At 36.0% G+C, this 12,583-nt stretch overlaps 2 protein-coding genes across 2 annotated transcripts; both read right to left on the bottom strand.

Moving 5' to 3' along the window:
- Positions 1-329: 329 nt before the first annotated feature.
- Positions 330-3,438, bottom strand: LOC121799861 (acid beta-fructofuranosidase 2, vacuolar-like). The gene is made up of 7 exons (XM_042199369.1): positions 3,066-3,438; positions 2,800-2,808; positions 1,567-2,423; positions 1,221-1,379; positions 880-1,115; positions 712-799; positions 330-636 (listed from the first exon to the last, which is right to left on the bottom strand). Exons 1-7 carry the CDS (start codon positions 3,292-3,294, stop codon positions 400-402), a joined length of 1,815 nt encoding a protein of 604 aa, XP_042055303.1. The 5' UTR covers positions 3,295-3,438; the 3' UTR covers positions 330-399.
- A 1,948-nt stretch (positions 3,439-5,386) lies between these two features.
- LOC121799862 (probable trehalose-phosphate phosphatase F) lies at positions 5,387-11,039 on the bottom strand. Its single transcript, XM_042199370.1, has 14 exons — positions 10,949-11,039; positions 10,761-10,813; positions 8,178-8,250; positions 7,629-8,096; positions 7,364-7,504; positions 7,208-7,279; positions 6,962-7,087; positions 6,817-6,873; positions 6,623-6,724; positions 6,444-6,521; positions 6,297-6,366; positions 6,086-6,156; positions 5,888-5,980; positions 5,387-5,807 (listed from the first exon to the last, which is right to left on the bottom strand). The coding sequence occupies exons 4-14, from the start codon at positions 7,920-7,922 to the stop codon at positions 5,706-5,708; spliced, it is 1,206 nt and encodes a 401-aa protein (XP_042055304.1). The 5' UTR covers positions 7,923-8,096; positions 8,178-8,250; positions 10,761-10,813; positions 10,949-11,039; the 3' UTR covers positions 5,387-5,705.
- Between the last annotated feature and the right edge of the window lie 1,544 nt (positions 11,040-12,583).

Genomic DNA, 12,583 nt, shown 5'->3' with positions numbered 1-12,583 from the left:
TAAGATATTATAGTATCCCACATATTATAAATATGTGTGGAACCTTTCATATTCATCATTAATGAAATAAGAGAATTCACGTTAGTTTCTTTTTCTTTTACAATTCAAAACCCTAGTTCTTGTCGTTGTTGATCGTCGGGCAAAGGTTCCCGCGACTTCACGGAGGAATTCGTGCGAGGTTAAGGAGTACGTCCTTAACAACATTGTTTCCTTCTTTCAAGCTTCATGTGATAATACAGATGTAATATTTCAAGCTTATGACAAAACAATTACATAAATAAACATTTTTATTACCTCATTCCCGCCTTTTATTCCCTCCCTACAAATTCTCAAGTTCATATTTTTGCATAAATTTTCTCTCCACCAAAGGAGCTAACAAAAAAAAATACTCAAAACCACCTACAAAATAATCGAAACGACGAAAACAACAAGCGCATGCACGCAAAAAACGGCAGTGTTTCTGAACGCAGAAGATCCCATCTGCCATATCTGCAACGAAGCAGTTATATTCACATCAGTAGCATTGTTAAACAGCATAATCTGCGCATCGTTGCCCAAAGCTTTCGTTGGATACACGCGCGACGTGATGCACGTTCTCCCCCCTTGCGCGAAGCTCTCAACAATCGAATGATCAATCTGCAACACAAATTCATCACCCACCATCAATTTTCATTTAATCATTAAAATAAATTAAAAATGACAATAGTTTACCATGATTCTCATAGACAATTTTTCGCCTTCAAGTACAGGGACAGTGCTTCCATAGATTGCTTTGCTCACATCAGTTGCCTCAGACGACCTAAGACGCACACATCCACGTGCATTAATTTAAGAAGAGATTTTTGTTTATAGTGAAGAAAGTTCTAGAAGTTTCTAGACCTTGAGTGATCAGCACAGAAGAATGTCTGGAAGTTTCCCTTTTCATTCTTGTAGATGTAGAAATAAATAGGAGAGAGTTCAGTTAGGCCTTGATTAGCGAGAACCAACAAGCCAAATGGTCCTAATGCGCCTCTCGAGGCTGCACCGCCGCTCCTGGAGCATTCATACTCATTGCTGCTGCCATCTGCTCGCTTCATGGCCTCCTCGTCTATTTCGAACTCTGCCACGATGTCTAGCTGCAAATAAAACGCCAAGATGGATCGGTTTTACGTGTTGTGTCATTTTCTTTTATCAAAAGTTTAGATAGATAAAATACTAGTACTAGTATAGAGTGTTTCGACCTGAGACGTGGGGCCCACGTCGAGGGGTACGACAACACCTGCGTTGGCCTCCATGTCGAAAACCTTCTTGTCCACCCGCAGCGTCTCGACCTCCTTCACCGGCCATTGCAAGAGGTTGGTGCCTGTTTTCATGTCGTATACAACTGTCCTTGGAATGGCCTATATACATCAACATAATGATAAGTTAGTGAAAAGTTGAGTAAATTTTTGTATGTATCAAACACACATTATTATTATTATTATTATTATTATTATTATTATTATTATTATTATTATTATTATTATTATTATTATTATTATTATTATTATTATTATTATTATTATGTAAGTTGGTAAGTATAAGTACCTGAAGTGAAGCCCAACCCTTCTTTATGTCGGCCTCTTCACTATCCGTTTCTTTGATCCAACCCCACAAAACTCTCCTCTCTTTATCTTGATCGTAAAACGTCTTCGATGCGTAGAAAATTCCATAATCGTACCTCAGTCCGATACCGGCATCGAATTTAGGATTTTCGGGCGACCAAGTTCCATCCTTGGTATCATAAGTTCCAATGGCATAATAGTCATTTCTATCATCATCGAGGCTAGTTTTGACTACGTGCTTCACTTTAGGGCCGGTGACCGACGTGTCAAGTCCTCTTTCCTCGGTGGTGGAAATCGGGTAAAAGTCAACGCACTCCCACATGCCTGTACGGGGCACTGCGTGGAGCACGTCATGAAGGAGCTCGTATCTTGCAAAGTCCTTGGTCTCGTAGACCAATGCCATGCCGGTCTTTTTAGTCTTAGAGCCAATAGCGATGCGCCACTTTCCTTCTGCGGTCTTCCAGGCGGTGGTGGGGTCCCGGAAGTCCTTAATGTCAATGCCAGGTGGCGGGACCAGGACCGGGTTGCCTGAGTACTTGACCCAGTCGATGAGGAAGGGGTCGGACGAGTCTGCGGGGTACGCGAGACATTGGACCTGGACCGACTCATTGGTCGCCCCCGTGTAGAGCATGATCAATTTGTCATTATCGAGGAAGGTGGCGGACCCGGTCCAAACGCCATTGATATCGTACCATTGATCCGGGACCATGGCGATGGGGAGGTGGCGCCAGTTTATGAGATCGGATGAAACTGCGTGGCCCCAAACAATGTTACCCCATACGGCGCCGTATGGATTGTATTGGTAGAAGAAATGGTACCATCCCTTGTAGAACAATGGACCTATATTGTATTAGGGTTAGTAAATATGACTGACGTTGATATTAAAAAAATTGAATGATTTAAGGTTGAATTGCTCTAATTGAAACATATTTTGAATTTATTAGTACTAATATGCAGGCATATGAGGTCTGTACGATTTGTATCATATAAGATCTAATGCATGTTTATGGTTATATTTTAAATAAATTATTAAGATTAAATGACCATGCATGTTTTCACTATTTTCGATTTGGAATACAATGCTTCTTTTACGGACATTGTGAAGTCCAAATGTTAATTTGGAGTACATTAATATCATATGAGGTATATACAAAAATATTTATACTATCACTAAATAGAACCAAAATTTATATGGTGGATAAATAAATGGACTTACCATTTGGATCTGAGGTGAGACATGCCAAATTCCACCAACGCAATCACGAACCCCCAAAATTCAAGACAAATAATATGAACATGATTAGAAAAACTGAAATGGGAATTATGTAGAAATGAAGGAAAATATTTCCTTGATTAACAAAAAGGGAGAAATTAAAGCATGAAAAATAAGGGGATTTATACACACTAACAAGAATCACTAGTTTCATAACACTAGGAAACTAGTGATTCTTCTTAGGAAAAGAAGTGAAAAACAAATCTCACCATTCATCCAATTCTTCTTAGGCTGAAAATGGTAGGCAGTTCTTTGCCATGCCAACAACTTAGAAGTCCATGGATACGCGGGGCCCAACTTTGGTCCACTCTTGGCCGACACACCTTCCCTCACCCCTCGCCCGCCCGGCGCCGCGGGGGCCGGCTTCGGGCTTTCATCATAGCCACGTGTCGATGATCTGACCACAAGAAACAATCCGACGCCCAACAGCCCTACCATACACAGGAGGATCACCGTGCACGGCTGGCGCCGGAGCTCCTCCCGATCCTTGGAGGGGCGGCGGACGAGCAACGGGGCGGAGGGAGCTTCGACGGTCACATGTGATAGCTCATCGTTGGGATAGAAAGATGGATTGGGGACAGACATATTTTGCATGGGAATATAATCTTTTTTTTCTTTATTGTGAAAATAAATTTTAAGTTTGCAAGAGACTTGCTTTATATTAATCACTAAATTCCCGAAAATTGTGTTGCGGAGATGTGTTTATGTGGATTGAAAATTCATCTAGAGAGAGAATGCATGAGGCCAGGGAAATGGTCGTGGCGTGGAAGATTGTGGATGAAAATATTGACATGATATTAGAATCACATTTTGATATGGTTTGTTTTCTTACATGTTTTAACTAGTCAATAGGGGGGAATTTATTTTCTTGTTACTCTCGAAATTAGATTTATGGTAGAGAATTCTATTTCATATACTACTATTTTGATATGGTTTGATTTCTTTCACGTTTTAACTTGTCAATAGGGGGGAATTCTTGTTAATCTCAAGCCAAGATTCACTGTAGAGAATTCTATTTCATATCTATACTATTTTGATATGGTTTGTTTTCTTTCACATTTTAACTAGTCAATAGGGGGGAATTTTTTTATTACTCACAAAACAAGATTCAATGTTGAGAATTCTATTCCATATATACTAAGTACTATCGTGCAACAAGTTGGAGAGGAGTACGAAAATAAGCAATAATCAATTAATGACTAAAGTCCATAATTGATCTTATGCATTTGTTTTAAAAAAACTTTTTGGTCCTATACATTTATTGTGCTAGCTTTTGGTCTTAAACAATATGTTTTGGTTCACATTTAACGGATGATCAACTATGTTTTAAAGTCCAAAATTAGTCACACACAAAAAATCTATTAGGTCCTACACATTATGATACTATACAATATATATTTATTACTCCATAAAATTATTGTTCTAAAGTCCTGCGTTTTATAGTAGGATTATATTTATTATAAAATTGTAAGGGTCATTAAATAAGTCTCTTTATTACACTTATTTTGAAATGTGGTATCAGTCTTTGACATAAACGTTATAACAAGTTCTTGTAGTGATGGATACATTAAAATGCCACCTTATAAGAAGTGTCACAAACAAAATGTCATAAAACGCTATTTTTCCAGTGGTGTATGTTTTGATAGAACCTTTAAATATGGACCAAAAACATATTGTCTAGGGCCACAGGCTAACGCACTTTATGTGTAGGATCAAAAAGTTTTTTTGAACAAATGTACGAGACTAATAGTGCAATAACATTATTGTAACATATTAAATCAATCTCAAGTACAAGTCGAAGTTTAAACGAGAATTGTATGATCATGCACAACTTTTGTGTTGTTTATGCTAATTATCATCATAAATGTCGGTTATGCATGTTTGGGGTACTAATCCAAATCATTGGAAAACGTCTGATTGCGCGTTTTGTCATTCCGTCGAGAGACAGTGAGAATGCCTGGGTCGGGTGATTCACACATCAAAGATCGCCCGACCATGCGATTGTATCTTATGCCCTTTTTGCTCATTTTCTCACTCTAAGTATAAATACAACACTTAGAACTTGAGAAACAGAACTTACACACATTCTAGGGCTAAATTCTACACTTTAAAGGGGAAATTGAGAGGCCAAAGAGCTACATCCACTCAAGAGATTGAAGGAGAAATCTTCTCACCATTCAATTCACTAATTGGGGAGTTATTTCATTCTAGTTATTCAAGTATAGCTTACTTTTCACAGATTTGTATTTGGCTTGGTGGTGAGTAGCTAGATTAGATAGATTTGGAGTTTTGATTAAAATTGCAATGGATTGTATGAGATTGATTTTCATTTTGTGAATTTATGTTTAAATATCTCTTTTAAAGATAAAAAAACTTTCAAAAATTAGAAAGTAATGCAATTTTGCCAGACAATTTAAAAAAAAGAAGTGCATATTCTTGTGGGATGAATGAAGTATATCTCAAATTATTCACCTAACATACATGGAAAAACAGATTATCAAATGAAATATGGATATCATCCAAACTAAGGTGCCAATAATCCATTTTCCGTTCTATTATCGAACGATATATTGCAGTTAACTTTTTTTACAATTATCAAATACTATCAATTACAGATACATATAATCAAATTGTAATGGCAGCATTGCTATCTAAAGTTGGTAGGAAAAGCCACCTTGTTCGTCCCAGAAAAATAATAAATAGAATAGGATTAAAGCTTTACAATACTTTAAGAGAAAATTATATAATGCAATAGATGATTACATGCAAAGAAAACGGATTTGTATCAGCAAAAACCAAATGCTCAACATTTTCACAGCCTTCCATTTTGCTGTAGAATTATGTAAGGCCTAGTTTTTTTTCGTATCGTATTCAGATGATTTCCTGCTCGCTCCATTTTTCGTTGCATCACCTTGTGCCATTTTCACCAGGGACTCGAGGAAATCTTGAACCTGAACGAGATTTTCCAAGGTCTCAAACAACTCGATCCAAGAATGGTAACGATGAAGAGTATAGTAATATGATGTCATACCTCGGAAGTGTCCTTGAGAGAAAAGAAAGCATTGCTCTCTTTCGTGACAGCAGATACAAGGATTCCGTAGCCACAATTCCTTTTCTTCAGAACCTACAGAAGAAGCAAGTTTGTTTCCAAATCAGGATACAATCCCAACCAGATGACCAAATCAAAAAGAGTTTTAACGTGTGTGCACGTTCGTGTGTTCTTTGCTACCTTGAATGCATCTTCATCAGTTCTGTCATCTCCGATGTAAATGGGGAGCACATCATCACAGTTGCTAAACCCTGCAATGCCATGTTCTGTTGATCAATATGCAAAATCATGTACTACCGCTTAACGTTCAATACAGTTGCTTTATAAGTCCAGTGCACGAGTTCTCCCTTTCAAATATATTTGTGTCTCTATTATTTTGAATGTAACTGACCTAGAGATTCGAGAAGGAATTCAACTGCCTTTCCCTTATCCCAGTTAATGACAGGACGAATCTCTAAAACCTGTAGAGAAGTAAAACGGCATAAGAACTTTGATCTCCAAATTGATGCTTGTGTATGTATAATCCCGAATGTGTTACCTTTCGTCCATGAGTTAGTCGCAATCTCGGATAGTCTTTTAGAATGTCGTGAACATATTGTGCAATTATATGCCAATTCTGGAGTTCAGAATGAAGAAAAACTCAAATATCACTAAGTAAGTCGAAAATTTTGTAGTACGATATAATCTAAAGTGTGATAGCAAAACATCTACGCTCACCTCCTGATCCACATTGCGATAATGTACAGAGGCACAAAATTTGTGGTTCTCCACTTTTGCGCCTTTTATGTCTTTACAAGTCTCAACAAGTTTTGCAAAAACCTGCAACGAAAAGTCAGCAAACAAGATCAGCAACGATTCTTAAAAGATGTTTCTCCATATAGCTTTGTTGAAAAGTGTAGAGAGTTGCACACCTCATCAATCATAGGTAAAAATTCCCTAGCAGGCTGGAATAGATTAATCTCCTTGCCCTGCACATAATGGAATGATTAGTAAGGCAAAAAGGTGATATTAGACGCGAGAGACGATGATGCCATTCATGCTAAAACAAACAATTACCTCCTCGTCAGTTGACTTAACACAATTTACATTGTTTCTCGACACAATGTCCCTGCCCGGGAATATGATGTCCATTCCATGACTACCAGCATAGTAGAGTTCGGTTAGTCCTACCAGTCTGAAGACCTTTAAATGGAAGAATCGCATTTAATTAGAGTTATGCTTAATCAAACGATAGTAACAATTCTATTTGTGAGCTCATAAGATTTTAACTGTTAAAGATTTATAATAAGTTTGTATATCTACCATGTCACGGCTTCGTCCGCTGATGATGGCTGTTGGAAAATGCTCTGCTACACTCCTTACTGCAGATCGCATCTGAAAATCATGTTAAATTTGTTATACGATAGGACAGAAACTTGGTATGATAATACAGCAATCAAATGCCAAATAACTTCTCACATCATCAGAAATAAAAGCACGATCAGGGTCGTCGACAATGGGGGAAAGTGTCCCGTCATAATCTAGAAACACGACTATCTTCCTATTCCTTGCACGAGTACTTATTGTCCGGAAGGAGTTGAGTGCTGATGGGTACCTGATCTGCGATGTCAAGACAAAAATAAGGACATTAAGAAATGTAAATATTAAAAAAGGAAAGAAAGGACATTGTTAAAATTGTCATGTGCCATGCTAAAATTGTCATCTGAAAAAGGACGGCATTTACCTTCCAGGACTCGTACGCAGTTTCTCCATCATCGGGAACCAAATCAGCAAAGTTGAAGTCCTTGAGAACCTTCTTGCGAGGAGGGGAAGATGATTTCATAGCATCAAGCCAGCCATTGGAACAGACATCATCGAGCTTTCCTGGCTTTTTTCTGGGAATTGATGGGACAGCAGTGGAGAAAGACTGCCCAGATTGTGAGCAAGGCAGGAGACTAGAATGGATCCCCAGTCGAGACTTGTTTATTGGTGCACGATCCGCAAGAACCGGAGAACCTTTTGTCGACTTCAAATCCATCGGTACCAGGTGACTTTTTTAGACAACTTGTTTATTGATGATCAAACACTAAAATTGGAATGTATGACTAAAATCCTTCTATCCGACCCTCTTATCAATGAAAAACCACCGCTTTAATGTCTTTTTGCAACTGCTGCTTGGGAAATAGTCCATTAATTTGAGACTCTGCACAATCTGGTGATATTGCATTTATTTAAGTACTAGATTTTCAAGAAACAAAATCACCACAAAAGCAATTTCTTGAACACAAGATACCTCATCTCCGACCACCCTCTATTCACACACACCAGGCAGACAGTCAATCCCACCACTTGACTTGCCTGTTGTCCTAAAATGATAAAAAAAAAATCAATGAAGTTAATAGATGAATAAAACTAACAGAGAAACAAATATTCCAGGTGTATCACCTGATCCAGCTAAATATAAACCATTCCTAAATAAGCTAGTATAGTGTCTAGTATAATCACATATTCATCTACAAACCACCCAAGCTAGTACTTTAGATTACAATGAACAACTGTGTTGCTGCTAATGTATGAGCTGACCAGAAACTGCTCTTCCTTGCTGCAGTCTGCCTTAGATCTAAAATGCATGTTTTGACAATGCATTCACCGTTTTTATAGAGGCAAAAGAAGTTAAAAATACTACATTAAAGTAGGATAATACAAATACCGCCGATACATAAAGTTGCCGAGCTATTAATTCAAACGTTAAAATTATTAAAAAAATAGTCTCAGAGATGCAAAGTGACCGGAAAATGCGTTGTTAGATACGTCATCATAGATAGTTGTAACGCTCTACCGCTCCAAAGAAAATTATTCACATGTGAAAGAAATGGGGCAGTTACATGATTTGCCAATATTTTCTTTCGGTAATAATATTATACGACACCAATGGATGCATCCCCCCTATGTGAAGCAGTCTCAAACTAGGCAGTTCCTTGTTTTGTCAATATTTTCTTCCTAGAACAAATATGAAGATTTCAGACATAGTGGACCTAATAGGTGCATCTCCACACAATTTTTTCGCACATTCTTATAGTGAATTTTACTACGTGTAGCACTGGACCAAGGATTAGATTGATTAGAATCTTCGGCCAAGTATATGATAAAATTACAGAGGCAAATAGTTTCAACGAACTGATTTAGAGCATCTTCTATCTTAATCTTAATGATTAGATTGGGCTTCAAGAGGCACCAAATAAGAAAAGTTAAAACAGCCTAAGAAAAAAGTTTCAAAAGTTCAATGCAGTACAAAGCCATGAAATATTTGAATACTTGGGGATATATACCTAATTAAAGTGAAAACAACAGTGTCCAGGTATCCCTTTTTGACAACAATTAGATATCTATGCACACAAAGAGGACAAACATTAAATAATAAATGACACCAACTGATAACCACCATGACAATCACATGAATCATGTTAAGCTGTATTTCGTCACAGTAAAAATATATTTTTAACGCCACGGATCTAGAAAAACTGAATAATCACAAAGATTATCGATAGTAATAATTAAAGCAAACCATAAATAAGAGCATTGAACAGGAATCAGCCTATATCTTTTTAGTCTACAGATTAAGAACATGACTTACAACTACCTAAAACATATATATAAATTTCTGAAGACCCCACCACCCATGAGAGAGATTTCAAGCATACTAAAATTTAATTGGCAAATGTTTTCAAAACCACATGGGCGGCCTTTTATGCCATCTCCTAGCACATTTATGCATTCCCATACATTATTTAATTTCCATGACTAGTCTAGTCACTCTCTTCCCCAAACCTATAGTTTTATACTAAAAGAAACAATAAATGCATCCCATTCACCACCGCTATATTGGGACATTTTAGGTACATCAATATAAACATATTCCTAAAATATCATTTTATAACACTACCTCAACAAAAGCTTCATACATGTGATGTGAAACAAAATAACATATGAGGATCGAAAACTCTCAAGAACTTTACCCCTATTAAAAAATAATCATAATTTTCAATGTGGTCAAACTTGAAAGAGCCAAATACTTGTCCATCTAAGGCCAAATGCAAAAGGACAAAAGACTTTAAAAATTAGAGTTTTGAATAGAATGATAGTCAAACTTAATTGTGATCATATGTATGTTACCAATATTATGCAAACATGTAGTAATAATTAATAAGATCATCCATGGAAGTTGAAAAGGGCTTTCGAGATCGGTATCGGAGACGTGCATTTGGCCCCACGGGCATCCAAACAGGCACCTTGACTTTAAACAAAGGTACTGTTTTTATTGGTGGCGTTGATTAACACGCAACTAAGCTAAACAAAACATAAATTATAACCTCATAATCTCAATGGAAAGATAACCAATTGATTAAGAGACATGAACAAATTAATATCTCCACATCTAACAGCAACCTTCAAGATCATGCTCCCACAATCAACAGACAAACAAATAATGGTTTCTGTCAAAATCAAGAAACCCCCCATAAACACACACACGTTCGCAGACCTCTCCTTAGAAAAATCACAAAATGGTTGGAGCCAGCTAACCAAAATTGAAATTGGGCCAGAACCCATGTAAAAATTGTGATAAAGACTCGTTTTTTAACCAAAAAACAAAAACTCTTCCGCGACATGAAATAACCAAAAAAAGGCAATAAGATTAACACGATTAAGATCATCATTGAACGGGAAAAAACATGAATTTCATATTAATTCAAAGAGCATTGAACGATGCAACGACGAGTTAATGACATTGTGTAGAAACACACGCAGAAAATATGCAATCAAAGTTAGCAGCCGTATATAAAAAAATCAACAAAATAAATAAATAAGGACCACATACCTGATGCCTCTCTGAAATTAACAGAACGGCAATGGAGGAATCAAATTGGCGCCCTGAAAGATCACCAACATCAAGAGAATCTCCGTCAAAAACAAGAAAAAATTAAATGGGATTTTCAAGAGATAAAAAAATGAGGGAAAAAACGCAGAAAACGAGGTGGGAATGAGAGAGATGAGGGGAAAATCAACCTCAAAACAAACGACGGCAGGTTTAGAAGAAACCCTAGGAGGAAATATGGAGAAACAGAAAACTGAAATTGGAGAGAGACAGAGACAGAATGGAAAAGGAGAGGAGGAGGTGAAAAGGCAATGCATTTATTTATAGAGCTGAAAAAAGAAAAAGACGTGCCAAACAAGGCAGCCACTCTTCCTTTCCTTTAATTAGGAACCAATTACAAAATCTAATTAATTCTATTTATTTAATCGTAAATTAAATGATTGTTATTTTTGGTGATTCTAGCTTTTAAAGCATTGCTGTAGGTGTTTGGTGGTTTCTTCTTTAAGGTTGGCGGAAATGGCTACTGGTTTCTGACAAAGGAGCGGAGCACCTTTTTCAAGAAAAATATTTTCGAAAAGAAATTCAAAACAAAAGATATGTATTGCAGTAAGTACTATCTTAATTTTACAATTTAATCCTAAATAACTAATCATATATCATAATAATAAGTTATAGTCCATCCTTTCAATTAAAATAATTTTCTTAACTTAATCTTAGATGGATAATCATATAATAATGAGTCATAGTTAATCTTCTCCAATTTAAATAATTCTATAATTTAATCCTAGATAGATAATCATACGATAATAAGTTATACTCAACCCCCTCCAATTAAATTAATCATACAATTTAATCCTAGATGAATATTCAAATAATAATGAATCATGCTAACCACATGATACTTAAGTATAATGATGGATATTAGAACAAGGAGAAGAGTCTATTTAAGTAAATTTAGAAATTAATGTAGAGATTAATAAAAATAATATAGTCGAAAATAAATTATTTACTATTATTCTAAACTTCCCAATTTAATACTAGAGTATTTTAGATTCTTTTATTTTCGTATTTTAGTTATATTTTCTCATCGTCTCCTATTCTCAAAATATGGAGTACCCCGTAATCCGTATAAAAAATAGAATTACGAAAAGAAACGCATGATATAAATTGGTACACGTAAACTAAGTTTGAATATTATACCAAATGTATCGAACATTTTAATTATAATTAAAATAAATACAACCTGTAATTGAAAATTGTGGCTCATAGAAATAGTACGCGATTTTGCTAATTAACTAGTAATCGGTCGTTTTTCTTCATGACCAGCCATTATGTACTAATATATGGAGTCATGGGTGGCGTTCGGTTGTCATGACTAATATCATGAGACTATTCATCTAGGATTAAGTTATGAGATTATTTTAATTGGAGGGGGAGGCTATGGCTAATTATCATGAGACTATCCATCTAGTATTAAGTTGAAGGGTTCAATCTTATGAACCAAACATGATACATATTTAATTATGAAATTTAATCTTGCCAACCGAACACCCCTTTTATGTACTAATATATATATATGGAGTACTCCGTACTATTTTACTTATAATTATATAGATGCTTAGACAATGACACGGTATACATATAAATTTCATCTAGTAGGCTAAAGCATTATGTTAGACCATATATATGATAAGAAAACTTTCTTTCTCCAATAAGAATTTATTCAATGTTAATTAAATCACTATATACGATGTGACTTTTTATGTGAACTGCATTAAGAAATAAAGATACCTGACGTTACACAAATCCAATATACTTGTAAATAT

Source organism: Salvia splendens, chromosome 4 (assembly GCF_004379255.2).
Source record: "Salvia splendens isolate huo1 chromosome 4, SspV2, whole genome shotgun sequence".
Lineage (NCBI taxonomy): Eukaryota > Viridiplantae > Streptophyta > Magnoliopsida > Lamiales > Lamiaceae > Salvia > Salvia splendens.
This window is presented reverse-complemented; position numbering and strand designations above follow the sequence as displayed.